Genomic DNA, 15,626 nt, shown 5'->3' with positions numbered 1-15,626 from the left:
GTCTCCTGGCAGAACAGTCTTACTTGAAACTGATTAAGCAAAGTAGTTTGAATGAGAAACAAATGTTCCATACTTAGCTAGTATAGAACAAACTATTAAATTTTCCACAGTATAAAGCAGAAATAACAATATAATACATAAAAAGTACCAAACTGCTATTAGTTAGAAATGCCAAAATGCATAGTGTAAACAGTTATATAAAACAGTAACGTAACAGATAAAAATATTCTAAGCAATATAAGTAAACTACAGTAAGTATCAAAGTTTCCTGAAAATAACAATACAGCGTTGAAAAATAAGTAAGACTGCTATCAAGTTTAATATGCTGAAATGTGGATTAGCACAGTCAAACAAAGCAGTAAAGTAATGTGTCCAAAGATTGTAAGTAGTACAGATAGACTATACGGTATCAGTAAATATAAAAAATTTCCTGCAAAGAATGCAAAAGAACAAGTTTTTCAATTTAAGGAGATAAAGCATAAATTACTAATGTAACAATTAAAAAGAAACATTTACGGCAAAAACACTGTCAAGCACCAAGATTAATAAACATACTCCTGAACCCTTTTAATTCTAGTGCTGTCCTGTGATAAGTTATCACCCCATCAATCACTACCATCACTAGAAAAACTGGACATTGTGTTCTACTTGCCTTAAGAAAGATGGGAGGGTACATAAAAATAAAAGTAAATCAGTGCCCTGAAAAAAGGAGAGGAGGGGCACAAAAAAAATAAAAATAAATAAAAAATAAGCTTATCCTTTGCGATTTAAACAAAAGTGAACACAGAAGGTCTGACTACAATCCCAAATGCAATGCTTCTGAATTCAAGGGGTTGTCTCTTACTTGCCTTTTTTATGTAACCCTTTGGCTATAATACTAGTAACTTCTGGCACAAACATTTACAATTTTTCTTCCACATGGTTGAGATTTTAAATCAGCATTAGATTTTTGTTAATTCTACCAGTGCTTAGCCCAACCTCCAAGAAGTAACATTGTCTTTTTAACATTTTTGTAATTCATATTATTTTGAAACTATTGCATATCATAGAGATGTGTTGTCAATGCTGAATTGTAGAAAATAAGCTTCTTAGAGGTAACTGATTTACTAGCCTCAAATACGTCAGGGTGCTGGGAGGTCAATTTACCTCCTGTAGCACTATAGTCAGTAAGTTAAATCATATAATCCTGTGTGCCACAGCTCAAAAAGTTTATCAAGTTAAAAAGGGCAGAAGTGCAACTGCCATTTTAGCACTTGTTTGAGCTTCAGTATCGTGGCTAAATTAATTCAAAAGCAATATTCAGCATCCTTCTACAGTACAACATTTCTCGTTACACAGCCTTTTTCATAAATTAGTTATCTCACTGTATAGAAGGCTTGTTTTTTATTCACAGTCATGTACAGTTTTAATTGTCCGTATTCTTTTCTCTGTATATACTATGTTGCACATTCCATGATGCTATATAACTTTTCTTCTTTGCTCATGTATTTGCATTTAATTTCTCAGTGTTACTTTTATTGTGGGATAGGTCTTACAGAGTTTCTAATGAAAAGGTGACTTTCCAGCTTGAAATTCCTAATCAACAAATAACAATAAACAAGCATATAATAAAATATAGGATATCACTCTAACACAGAATGCTATAACTACTATTCCTTTGCAGGGGATGGATTAACTACTACAGCAGATATGTGCTGTTGTCAAATCTGTCTACTGAGACTGAACCAGGAAGTCTGGTATCATCTGCCATGCTTGACTGCAGCCATCATACCAGAAATTAGGTAGTAAATTAGATGAAAATGTGGATACATTCTTTGTTCCTAGTAATCTCCATTGTTTATGCTATTTATATTAAGGTTTCTTTGCATATTTATTTATTTATTCATTCATATATTTTTAGGAAAGCTCTCCTGTCCGTAAGCTGCATTGTTTCTTAGAAGAGTTGAAGGTCATTTCATATGAATGTGAAAATAAAACAATAAAAGAACAGATTTCAAGAATAAACTCTCATTTAATTTCGACTTTCAATTTTACGGTAAGGCTGTTTATGCAGTACTGAATTAAAACACATTTTCTGTGTTTTGTGTATTATAATGTGTGAATGTTTAAGCATTTATCCTGGAATAATGCTTGCAAGGGATTTTATTTTAGTTATACATGCTTTAGCTGCTTATGTGCAAGGCACATTGTTTTTCCATTTTTCAAGGTATTTCCAATTAAAGCTTACAGAATTACCTGAATGTATTTAGTTAATTTGTTTACTGGAGGTAGTACACACTAATCACAATAGGCCATTTGCAGGCACAGCCCAGGGGAAGATATTTTCAAAAAAAATTAAACAGAACAAATTCACAGAGTAATTACAGAAGCCAGATAGTCCCTTAGGCAATTTATACAATATGCACATATTAACAAGTTAGAAAAACAAACATGAATTAATTTTAGTAGTAAAAATGAGATGGAAGCAGCAGGTGAGAACAGAGAGTTAAAGTAGAAGTGATGCAGGCGAGAATGGAGTTAGGTTATGTGTCCAGTGGAAAAGCACTCGGCAGTCAGATTTTTTGATGGAAGTGTCTTTTGAGCTGAGCTCTGAATGTGCACAAAGAGTAAACTTCTTTTAGGTGGGACAGGAGGGATTGCCAGAGTTTGGGTGCAAGCATGGAGAAGGATTGGTCTATACTATGCAGCTTGGTTTGGGGTGTCTGGAGTGAGGGACTTAATTTAGAGATGCTGCATATGTTGTAAGAAGTGGTTTTATTATGGAGTTTGGCTACAAGAGGTGAGATGGCACCTGGCTGAAGTAGTTTGAAAAGAAAATACCCTAGAAGTAGCTCAGCTCAGTAGGAGACTGAAAGCCATTTGGCTTTGGAGAGGGTGATGCAGTGGTGTTTCTGTGGGGGGATTGGAAATGAATCAGCAGATTTTTTTCAGTGGACTGTTTGTGGCTATGATGGGGAGCCTGTATTCAAGCTGACCAATGGGGACTCCCTTGCCTATCGCAGCTTTAGCTGGTCTGGAGAGAAATGAAGATATTTTCCAGGAACATAATAAAAGAGAACTGATGTTTTTACTGTTGTTTTCACTGTGGCTTTGGAAGCTAATTTACTTTGGTTGTGAACCAAAATATAATAAGGGCGTGGTTGTTTCTGTTAATGAACCATCGAGATCTGCAATACTGAGATTTTTAGGATTTTTTTTTCAGATTTAGTGAGGTTCCAAATATCATACTTTTTGTTTTTGTGGGGTTTACGAGTAGCTTATGGTTTTAGGCCAAAAGGTAAGGGAATGGATGTCAGACTGAAGCTGTGTTTGAATAGCTGAATGTGAGGGACTGAATTGAAGAATAACCGTGTCTTCTGCCTAAAGAGTAACAGACAGGTTAGGAAGACCAGAGAGTAGATTGTTAATAAACACTGAAAACAACATTTGGGTGAGTATGGATTGTTTCTTTTGGGGAACCTTTGAGATATGAGGTGTTGAGATCTTTAGGAGTTTTTTTTCAGATTTTGTGAGGTTCCAAGTATCATACTTTTTGTTTTTGATGGGTTTAAGAGTAGCTTATGGCTTTTAAGCCAAAAATTAAGGGAGTGGAGGTCAGATTTGGGTTTGGATAGTTGAATGTGAGGGACTAGACTGAAGAATAACCATGTCATCTGCATATGGTGATAAGGTTAGGAAGACCAGAGGGTAGTTTGTTAATAAAAAAAATGAAAACAACATTGGGATGAGTATGGATCCCTGGGGCACTCCTCTGGTAAGAGGTGCTGGAGGTGATAGGGATGAGCCTATTTTGATTCTGAATTACCTATTTGCTAAAAAGTATTGGAATCAGGTGAAAGGGTTGGGGCCAGCCCTGATTTCTTGGAAAGATTGTAGGAGCAGTAAGTGGTTAATAAGATCAAAAGCTTTGCTGAGGTCAGTGAGAAGAGCTCCTGAAAGGTTTCCTTTATCCCTGTTTAGTTGAAGCTCATCTGTAAGTAACCACAGTGCTATCATTGTGCTTGAGTCAGTCCACAATCCATGCTGTTTAAGACTGTAGATGTGGTGGTTTTGGATCTAAGTGGACAGGTGGTTGTAGATTAGTCTTTCAAGTATTTTCCCAAGTCTAAAAAGAATAGAGATAGGGAGGAAGTAGGAGACATTTTCTGGCTGAGACTGTCTTGAAAGGCGTTTAACAAGAGTAGTTTTCATATGTCTGCCATTGTGTTTTGAGTTAAGCAGAGGTTATAAATACGGAGAAGCTGTGTGGCAAGGAAGTCTTTGAAGAGTGATATAAACCAAAGGAGTGGGTTGTCTGTATAAGGGGATGGTCCAGGAGTATTTTTCTAGTAGGGGGTCAAGGCCTGTGTAAGTAATTTTCTTAAAATAGAAGAGGGGGATAAAAGAAGGGTGCTGAGTAAGTTAGGGAGAGATACAGGTTGTGGTACTAGGTAGGTGACTGAATTCATTGAGAATGTCAGAGGTTGAAAGTTGGCCTTGAGAGGTATGCATTGTGATAGGGGTAGGGGTAGAGGTACGATCTGTGGATTTTTGGCCTGTGAGAAGATTACTTCCTGCCAGAAATGTTTGGGTTTGCCTAGAAGAGCAAATTGTTTTTGAAATAGTTGGCTTTGAGCCTGCATATGGCTTGCCTAGCTAGGTTACATAGAGAGATAAAGGCAGTATGATTTTCTGATGATTAGATATGTCTCCATGAATACTGCTCATTGTCCCTAACTTTAAGGAGAGCTTTCAGTTTAGTGGTAAGCCAAGGGATTTTGTTGTATTTGAAAAGGTGCTGTGTGAAAGGGAAGACTTTGTCTTGAAGTTGAATGAGGGCATGTGAAAGAGCTCTTTACAGCTGAGCTGAGGTTTAATAAGTTGGTAATGAGAAATCAGTCAAAGGTTGTTAGGTGTTTTTTGAGGTTGTCTGTATTCCATGGTAGATCTGGGTCTGAAGGTAACTAGTTTGGGAGGTAATTTTAGTGACTGGTGGGTAATTTGGAAGGTTATTGGAGAGTAATCACTGAATGAGGGTGGAAGAACAGATTTATTGAAGATGATGGGGGGTTGTTTGTAGTTGGAGTGGTTGTTCAGAGATCCAGACAAGTAGTTTTACTGACTAACTGCATAAGATTGATATTGGCTAGGAATTCAGAAATGTCATTTCTCAAGGAATCTAGGTAGTTTAAGTTAAAATTCTGTAGAATGACAATTATCTTTTATAGTTCCAGGCAGATGAGATGATAGCAAAAATAAGGATTTAAATTTCTTAGGGGAAGCTGGAGGAGGAAGGTTGGTAACTGCTATTAGAAGGTGACCGCCCTGCCAGGAGGAGAGCTTTAAAGAATCTAGTTGGGCTCAGTATCTGAGGAGGCATGGGCTTGAGAGATGATGGTTGGATTAAGTTTGTTTTTCTAAGAAAAAAATTAGGGTGGGTCTGCCTTGCCTACCACCAGGTCTTATGTTTTGGAGGTAGTTGTAGAGCGAAGTAGATGCTGAAAATTAATATTTTGTTTGAGGCATGATTCAGTAACAGATAAGATATTGGGTGAGCTGGTTTTAAGGAAGGTGTTCATCTGGTCAAGCTAATTAGAGATACTTTGGAAGTTAATTAATACACAGGAGAGGGTGGAGGTGCTGCTAAGTGTAACAGGTGATGTTCTTCATGTTTCACTGTTGCAGTCATCACACTTGGGGTTATCTGCCTGCAGGTGGCCCTCAGTCGGCCTGAATAGCAGAGACTTAGTATTTCTTCTTCGGTGGCTGTCACTCCAGGACTGACATCAGGTCATCAGAGGTGTAAAAACAGGCAGCCGACGCCATTACCCCGGTCTTTCTTGCCGAGGAGCCCGAAGCAGAAGCAGTTTGCAAGTGCCGGTCGGCCGCTACCTGAGTTTTTCATTTACAAATTGTATAATCCTGAAGTCTTCTAAAGCTAAGTACCCCGTTGGGGGATCCTTTTTTCTTGCTCTAACAGATGTCAGAAAAAGTTAACAATTGTCTTACCTGTGGAAAGCAAATACCACACAGAGATTTTCATTCTTACTGCATCACCAGTTTAGGCCCAGACCACAACATACCTCGGTGTTGGTGTTGTGCCTTGTTCAATGCCCAAACCATTCATTGTCAGGCTCTCATTGTCGCTAAATTCTTTCGCTCTCGATCTCTGTATTCCAAAATGGCTTCGTAAGCCATCCAACTACCAATATTCTGAAAAACGTAAGGATAAAGACAGAGGCAGACCGCACAGGTCCAAAGCTCCATTAAGCTAGTTGCCAGTTCACTGGTACTCAGTGAGGCACTTTTGCAGTCCCTGATGCCCGCTTCAATGGATTCGCAGGCCTCTACTGAGACTTTTTCGGAGTCCAGTATGCAGCGAGACTCTTCTTCAACTATGGAACCTGCAGATGTCTTTACCGTGGATGGGTCCGGACCCGCTGAGCAGGCACTGGCTTCTGAGGTAGTTCTTCACACTACCGATGTTCGACTCAAACCGACAACTTACTTTTTATCTAAAACTACCGAGTTTCTTAGGTCAAGAGTACACGCTATGCCTAGAAAACCGACAATCAAAGTACATGCACCTACTCCCTTGCCACAACAACAAATGCTTAGAATGGCAGAAGACCTTATCATGTTGATTAGGGGAAGTCAGTCTTCCCCTGCTAAGAGGAAAAGAGACCAGTCCCCTGCAGCTTCAACAGACCAGGAGTCCGATGACTCTGAGGTGTCTGATTATGAAGATATGCCCTAATCTACTTATGAGGATTCAAATGCAGAAGAATCTGTTCCCTCTGTCTCTCCTCCAGAGGATTTTTCTTTTGGTGAAACCTTACATACTTTAAGAGAGCATTTCCACTGGAAATGCCAAGACTATCCTCAGTCCAAAAAGAGACTCAGGGAAATTCTAGATTTGCCACAACACAGGCCTTTAGCAATACCCCCAGTCCTGGAAGTTGTTGATGATATTTTTTATGGAATCCAACCTTACTCCTAATATTTTACCCCCTGCCCCTTACCCTTTGCCCCTAGGAAACCAGACAGGTACTACAGAGTACCTGACACTCACAAATTTATTTTCAAAAATCCTACTGCTGATCCAGAGATCATTTCCCAGGGGCCTAAAGGTATCAAGGCAAATACCTTTGGACCGGGATTACAGAGCTTTGGAGAGATGGGGTAAGAAGGTATATACCTTTGCAACTCTTGCTGTCAGGGCTTTGAATTGTCAGTTTCACATGCTGAAGTACCAGTAACATATTATGGAACTTGTTAAACAAAAAATAGCAACCTTTACAGACTGTGTAGAAAATAAAGAATTGCAGGAGCTTATGCACTCTGCAAGCCAAGTCAGCAAGCATACTTTGCAGTGTGGCTTTGACGCCCTAAAAGCATCTTGCAGGGCAGCAGTCACTGGTTCTGTACTAAGAAGACATGCTTTGCTTAAGGAGCAGACCTTGCCAGACCATGTTAAATCAAAGTTACTAGCAGCTCCTTTGAACAATGACAGTTTGTTTTGTACCAAAGCAGAAGAGGTTCTTAAAAAGATGGAAGATAAAGCTAAGTCTATGCAGATTGTTAAAAAATTCTTACAAGTGCAACCTCCTAGATTCAGTAGGCATTGCCCCTCCAAACACTGGTCCTTTTCAGCCCCCTCCAGGCCATCTCAAACCAGACCCAGGGGAAACAGACCACCCAGACTACAGTCTCAGAGTATGCAAAGGTCTAAGCAATGGAGTGCCCCCACCCCCAAAGCAGGGAGTGGTAAGCCACCTCATTATGGAAAAAACTCACAATGACTTCTCCACCCCACTCCCCACCTTTGCCCAATTGCTTGTGCCCCTAGGAGGAAAACTTGCCCTTCATGCAAAAAAATGGATGTCCATCACAAAAGACCGATGGGTCCTCAACATTGTATCACAGGGGTACAAATTTTACTTCCATTCACTGCCAATCCCAAAAGGGTTACCAGATCTTTCTCCAAACCAGTGGGCACAGGCACAAAACCAAGTCCTATCCCTGCTCTCCATCAGAGCTATTCAGCCGGTTCCAGTAGAACAGATAGGTCAAGGATTCTACTCCAGACTTTTCGTGGTATCCAGAAAAGAGGGCACTTCGCACCCAGTCCTAGATCTTTCAATTCTCAACACCTTCTTGGTGATACCAAAATTCAGTATGCTCACCCTGCAGCAGCTTCTACCTATACTAGCCAAGGATGCCTGGTTAGTCACCCTAGACTTAAAATAAGCCTATCTGCACATCCCTATAAGGGAGTCATGCAGGAAATACCTATGCTTCAGGGCAGGATCTATGCATTTTCAGTTCTCTGCACTTCCCTTTGGCTTATCCACTGCTCCCAGAGTATTCACAAAATGCCTGGCTCCAGAGAAATATTCAAATTTACCCGTAGTTGGACGACAGTCTGATTCAGGCAGACAGTCAAGAAACGCTGTTGCAGCACCTGACATTTGTAAAAAACTTTCTAACCTCCCTGGGGTACACCAGTCAAAAGATTGTATTCCTGGGAGCAAGCTTGGACACATCATCCCAGATGGCATTCCTCATTCCAGGAAAAACAAGCCTATCTGACAGACTATTTTATTAGCCACCAGAACCCAGCTATCTGCAAGGAAAATCCTGCAGGCCCTAGAGTTCATGGCCTCATGCATCCTACTAATTCCGTATGCCAGACTGCATATAAAGAAACTTTAATGGTACTTAAAAAGTCTTTGGTGCCAACATTCTCAGGACCTGGAAATCATCATTCCTGTCATACCCTGTCTAAGGACAGAGTTTCTTTGGTGGGCAGCAGCATGCAACCACAACAAGGGATTGCCCTTTACTCAACCCCACACTGCCCAGACCCTAACCACAGACGCATCAGGCTATGCCTGGGGGGCACACATGGATGGCAAGTGCATTCAGGGCCACTGGAGCCCAAGACAAATTCATCTGCACATCAACCAAAAAGAAATGCTAGCTGTGCAGCATGCTCTGACAGCTTTCAGATCCCTACTCTCACCAGGACACCTGCTAATAAAAACAGACAACACCACAGTTATGTGGTACATCAACAAACAGGGGGAACCCACTCTTACCCACTCTGCAGGCTAGCCATGTCCCTGTGGAAGTCGACCTTGGACATGCAGGTCCATCTGCAAGCTCAATTCCTGCCAGGCAAACAAAACTCACTGGCAGACGACTTGAGCAGAAATCTCCTAGATCCACACAAGTGGCAATTAAAGCACAGCAACTTCAACCTTCTGATTCAGAAATGGGGGACCCCAGAGGTACATCTCTTTGCCTCCCCCTGCAATCACCAGCTCAGCAAATTCTGTACCAGGGCACCTCACAGCAGGGCCTGGAAAGTGGATGCCCTATCCTTCCAGTGAGTAAATCTCTCAATCTGTGCCTTTCCCACTCTGCCCCTTCTCTCGAGTATTACTCAGGATAAGACACGACAAACCAAGGACAATTCTGATTGCCCTGGACTGGCCACGCCAGCACTGGTACCCACTCCTGCTTAGCCTGTCACCGGTGCCACCCTGGCACCTACACCAGAACCCATCCCTGCTCTCTCAGCAGGGGGGACAGATCTTGCTTCCGCAACTGCAAACCCTAAATCTTGCAGCCTGGCTTATTCCTTGAATTTTCCCCCAGTAACCAGCCTATGTAAGCAGGTGCTGGACATCATTCTTGAAGCCAGAAGACCCAGTACAAGGAAATCCTTTGCTGATAAGTGGAAAAGGTACTGCTCCTGGATTCAGTCTAAGGGAGAGGACACAAGTCTGCCCTCCCTGCCTCTAATCCTGGATTACTTAGCAGATCTACTCCACAGAGGCCTATCCTTCTCCTCCATTAAGATCTATGCCTCTTCCATTTCGGCTTATTACAACACTGATCCACCTCTCTTCTCTCACCCTCTTATCAAACCGTTCCTGAGAGGGGCAAATAACTTAAGGCCACCAAGGAGAGCACCCACCCCTGCTTGGGACCTTAACCTTGTACTGGAAAAGCTCATGCTACCCCCCTTTGAGCCTGCTGTGTCAGCAGAGTTAAAATTCCTCTCCTGAAAAACAGCCTTGCTTCTGGCCAGCACTTCAGCTAGAAGAGTGTCTGAGCTACAAGCACTTATGGCTGTGGAACCCTTCATTATTTTCCATGCTGACAGGGTTTCCGTCAGGGCTAACCCTTTCTTTATGCCTAAAGTGGTGTCCAGTGTGGCTCTCAACCAGTCTATCCATTTGCCAACTTTCTTTCCTAATCCTCAAAATAAAGGGGAAATGATCCTGCACTCCTTGGATGTGCACAGACAGCTCAGATTATACATTGATAGGACTAAGCCCTTCAGGAAATCTGACCAGTTACTAGTCAGCTTTGCACGAGGGGCAGAGGGCAAGGCCATTTCCAAACAAACAATTTCAAAATGGATAGCACACTGCATCCATTTCTGCTACAAGCACCATGGGAAACCAACCCCTCAGGGGGTCAGAACACATTCCACTAGGGAAACTTCTACCTCTACATCATTCCTCAGGGGAGTCCCTACCAGGGATATCCTGAAAGATGCTACCTAGAGTTCTGTACACACCTTCACCAAGCATTACCACCTGCGTATCTTTTTCAAATCCAGGGCAGGTTTTGCAACAGCAGTCCTGCAAGGCATACTAGCCAGCCCCAACTCTTCTTGACTGCCTCCACCCTTCTTCAGCTTTAGGAATCTACCTAAGTGTAATGACTGCAACAGTGAAACATGAAGAACATAATATAGTTGTATACACTTACCATAAATGGAGATGTTCAAGTGAATTCACTGTTCCAGTCCTGGTTTCCCTCACTCCAGACCCCTTGTCTCTCTCCCTCTCTCTCCTCTATGTCTATTACTCACTCCTTTCAGGGGTATTGGCATTGCATTGGTATTTACTTTTTACTGGTGGTGTTTTCCCCACCATAACTTAGCTCCCTATTTGGGGGGCTCCTGACATTTGGGGCAAGAAAAACTGATGTAATGGCGTCAGCTGCCTGTTTTTATACCCCTGACGACCTGACGTCAGTCCTGGAGTGACAGCAACCGACGCAGAAATACTAAGTCTCTGGTATTTGGGCCAACTGAGGGCTACCTGCAGGCAGATAACCCCAAGTGTGATGACTGCAACAGTGAATACACTAGAACATCTACATTTATGGTAAGTGTACACAACTGTACTTTATGTGGTGGGAGGGACCTGGACTGGATTCAGTGCTGGCTCTGAGAAGGAGTATGAGCAGGATAGGGGAAATTCATAAGGTGTTTAGGAAGTTTGAGGTGGGGTTGTTGGGGTTTGGTAAGTTTTTGAAGTAGATGAGTTTAAGGGAGAGTGAAGTTGGAGTTGTGTGTGCCTGGTAAGTAGAGAATGGAGTGTGTAAATGAGTGGGTTGGGTCCAGTCAAGTGAATGATTGTGGGGCTTTGTGGTGGGCTAGTGAAGGGTAGGTTGAGAGATGGGATAAGAGATGGGGTTACTGATGGTATAGTGTAATGACTTAAAGGAAGGAGGAGTAAGATGGTGAGTTGGAGAAACACTGTGGAGGATAAGGTTGACAATGAGTTCTGAAAATAAGTGTGAGGAGTGTGGGAGGATTGGTGAAGACCAGACAGTGTATATGAGAAGGTGAAGGGGTTGAGAATGATGTGCTGTTTGCTAGTGGATTTACTTAAGTGTGGTAGTGATGAAACTGTATGTTTGTTTAGGCTAGAAATATATCACATTAAGGTCGTTGAAGTTGAAGGTAGGTTTAGTGAAGTTGTGTGTACCTTTAATGACTGGTCACAAGTGGGTGGAAGGAGGGCAAAGTCAGTGATGCATAAATTGGAGAACCCGGGAGCAGATGGGGAATTGAGAGTAAGATGGGAGGAAAGCTGGACACATCTCCCCCCAGAATCAATCTGCTTAGGTGAGTAAGCTAGATGCAGGGGATACAGAAGCAATACAGCCCAAGCACAGTAGTGGTCAGACAAATACATATATCTGGAGAAAAATGTCTAAAACTAAGCCCCCTTAATTGTTAAACCAACGAGAGTTCACCTTCAAGATCTGAAACAAGTGTGCAAGGTGAGCTTCAGATTAAACAAGCTATTGAGACCGAGTCCCCTTGAAAGCACTTCAGCAAATGCAGCCTATTTTCCTGGATAAGAAGGATGAGCTATTAAACTGCACTCCGCCAAGATGAAGGGTAAGGAAGCTTTGAGCCTTTACAGCCTCACTTTAACACATGTAAAGGTTTTTCATTAATAAATATGAACAGGAGTGCCTTAACAGACTTGCTCGGGAGTGGCCAGAAATTGCTTTTCTTAACTTTCAGCTTAAGATTGAATTGCTGATAAGGTAAACAAATGTGTGATGGAGGGTCAGGACCAATCAGGGATTGGAGGTAAACAAAATATGATGGAAAACCAGGAATGTTCTGCAAAATTCCATTATAACCAGTCACTCTGGAATTAGGTAAGAAATTTGGTGAAGTGGTACAACACAGCCACACAAACTCATGATGTCATGACTACAGACTAAAACTCAATGCCAAGTAATCTAGTTTTGTTCTCTGTGAATCAGGAATACCTATGTACTTACCACATAAATTATATCCCAATCAAAACAGTTGAACATTTGCAGACAAATAATTCTGTTTTGATTGTCGTATATCAAAAGTTATTTTGAAATCTTTTTACCTAGTCCAACTGTTACCAAACCTTTATGTGAATATCGTGCCCTCTTTGGTACATATCTTTTCTGGCCTATTGCTCAAGTAGAACCAAAAAAAACATTTTCTCACCAAAAAGATATTGGCTTCTCTAAGCTGCACAGACCATTTAAAATGTGGTATTACTTTACCCAGTCTCTTAAAACATTAAAATGTCTTAACACTGGTTCAGAATGTGTAACATACTTTTGCTTTGTATTCAACTCTGGGGGCGAAAGTTGAGAGGCGTGCCAGATATCACATTTAAAAGACAAGTAATTAAATGAAAATACACTGTTGATCTGCTCGATAAACATGCATCGCTTGATCTATCACCAGATTATACAACCAAAAGGGAACTTTTAAAAGTAACAGCATTTATTTTTATTTTTTCCTTTGAATCTAGACAGTAATGCTCTTTCTTCCATTGAATAAGTTAAGCTAATATTTGGAGTGCTGTTTTACTGCATCGGAAATATAGGAAACCCCAGAAACAAACCCACATGGTGGAACCTTAACATCAACAAGCTTTACAATAAAAGGAAGGGAATTTTGACCAAACGCAAGATGAGTACTTACCAGAATGATAAAGTCTTCTTCACTGAAATAAACAAAACAACTCAGGAGCTTCATATGATCCACCAAAGCCAAGTTTGAGATTAAAATAGCCACCCAAGACAGAGACAATCACAAGGCCTTTTTTAGTTATGTTCATAATCTTAAAAATCAGAATGCAGCAGTGTGCTGAGATGATTAAGAATAGTTACCTACACTGAGGTTGAACATATAGCAAATGTACTGGCCAATAAATGCAGATGTAACTTTACCCCTCTCTACCCTACATCTGTCCATCAAGATATGCCTGAAACTGGCTTACCTCCTGCTATTGCACAAGACCATGTCCTAAAAGTGCTATCAAAAGCTAAAAATACTGCATCAGTGGGTACCAGTAGTATCCATAGGTGCAGCTTAAGTAGCATTAAGCATGATTTAGCCACCTCCTTAACAACACTGTTCAACTTCAACAGGGTCTTCTTTCCCCGCTGATTCTGCCAAGCCAGTTCCCTTGGCTGTGGGTTTGCTAGATAGTAGGTAGGGACAGAGGGGAATCTCATTCATCCATTCATGCATGTCAGTAATTAGATGATGAAGCATTTATATACCTTAAGAGAGTTATAGTTACTCCTGCCATTTACCCGCACATCATTGAATTTCTCAAGATTGGAGACATGTACTTATTAAACCTGTCTTTAAGGGAAAGGGGATTAGGACAAACCCAGAGTCATACAGACCTTTAAGTTTACTTTCATGTTGTGGAAGAATAATGGAGAAGTTAATATTGGATAAGTTATTGTCAGAACTGGATAGATTGGGATTTGAAACCATATGTCAGCATGCATATGTTGAAAAAAGATCTACTACCATCTGTACTAAAACATGATGTTCTATAACAATGTAACAGCAGCTATGAATGAAAAATTGTGCTGTGATGTAATTTATATATATTTAACTTGAGCATTTGACAGGGTCATACACAAAACACTGATCATAAATTAGTACAACTGTGTATTGATGTACTCTTGATAAGACTGATAGCTGCATGGCTTACAAATAGAACATGGCAAGTATCATACAGCAACTGTGTGCTGTTTCGGCTTTTCCCGGTTAGGGGTCAACACAGTGGAACTCTGGTCCACTAATGATTGGCAGTGGATTTTTACAGTGCCGAGTTGCCAGCCCGACATCCAATCTTCAAAGAAGGCACACCCATTCATGCATGTACCTACCTGCATGTCTTTAAATGTCACTCGACCATGGGGAGGACATGCAGACTCCACACAGAAGGCGCTCCAGCCGAGAATCAAACGGGAGAACCTCTTGCTGTGAGGTGACCACGCTAACCGCTGCACCACCTTGGCCCTAAAGTATCATACAGCAACTGGGTGTCCCACAGGGCTGTGTTCTAGGCCCTTACTTGTTTAGATTATATCTTTCAGACCAAACTTTTTCATCTGAGATATTCTACAGTCTATATGCAGATGACCTAAAGTTGGATAAACTGATTACATGTGTTAAAGATAAGGCATGTCTGCAAAATAACTTGACTAAATAGACCATTTGGGCACAGGAGAAAAATATGCTGATAAATACATCAAAAACTAAGCATATGAAATTTGGTAGGCATAAACTGAAAGGTGAATATTTAATACATCACACAGTGACTGAAACTCTACACCCATTTAAGGACCTGGGTATATGGGTAGATTCAGCTATGAATTTTTCTAATCCTATCAACCAATTAGGTAATGATACTTATAGAACTATAGGTTGTATAACAGATTCATAAAGTCTAGGAAATCAAAAACGATGAAGTCATTGTTTGTTAGTTACATTAGACCCAAACTTGAGTATGGAACAACAATATGGAAACCCTATAAGAAAACAAGCATGAGTAAACTGGAAAGAATGCAGCAGAAATATACCAAGGGCATCCATGGATGTGAAAATATAAGTTATTACGAAATATTAAAATATCTGGAAATGTTTGGGATTATCAAAATGTACTAGAGAATCATCAGACAATCTGTGTAGAAGGTTCTAAAGGAATGAGAAGTACTAATTGGTTCTTTGACAGAGCAGCTGATGCATGAACAGACTAGGAAATTACATTAAAGCAAGTGCTAGTTTAGATATTTTTAAGAACAGCCTGAGCACTTATTATGGGAACAAGTGTTATGGTATATTGGCAAGCTAGAAGGGCATTAATGCCCCTACTTGAAATATTTGTATGTGTGTTTGTGTGTGTGTGAGAGTCTATATGTATGTGTGTATGTGTGTGTATATACATATATATATATATGTGTGTGTGTGTGTGTGTGTGTGTGTTTATATATATGCGTGTGTGTGTGTATGTGTGTGTGTACATATA

At 40.9% G+C, this 15,626-nt stretch overlaps 1 protein-coding gene across 7 annotated transcripts in view; it reads left to right on the top strand.

Moving 5' to 3' along the window:
* The window catches only part of LOC122794113 (interleukin-15-like), a 1,779,266-nt gene that overhangs the window by 1,422,896 nt on the left and 340,744 nt on the right, over positions 1–15,626 (top strand). For all 7 annotated transcript variants that reach the window (XM_044062276.1, XM_044062277.1, XM_044062279.1 and 4 more), the window contains one exon: positions 1,901–2,035. In XM_044062276.1, the coding sequence (XP_043918211.1) occupies positions 1,901–2,035 (135 nt within the window). The remainder of the gene's footprint in view (positions 1–1,900; positions 2,036–15,626) is intronic.

This window comes from Protopterus annectens, chromosome 2.part1, assembly GCF_019279795.1.
Source record: "Protopterus annectens isolate FY-2018-M chromosome 2.part1, PAN1.0, whole genome shotgun sequence".
Classification (NCBI taxonomy): domain Eukaryota; kingdom Metazoa; phylum Chordata; order Ceratodontiformes; family Protopteridae; genus Protopterus; species Protopterus annectens.
Note: the sequence above shows the minus strand (reverse complement) of the source record. Positions and strands in the feature narration are given on the sequence as shown.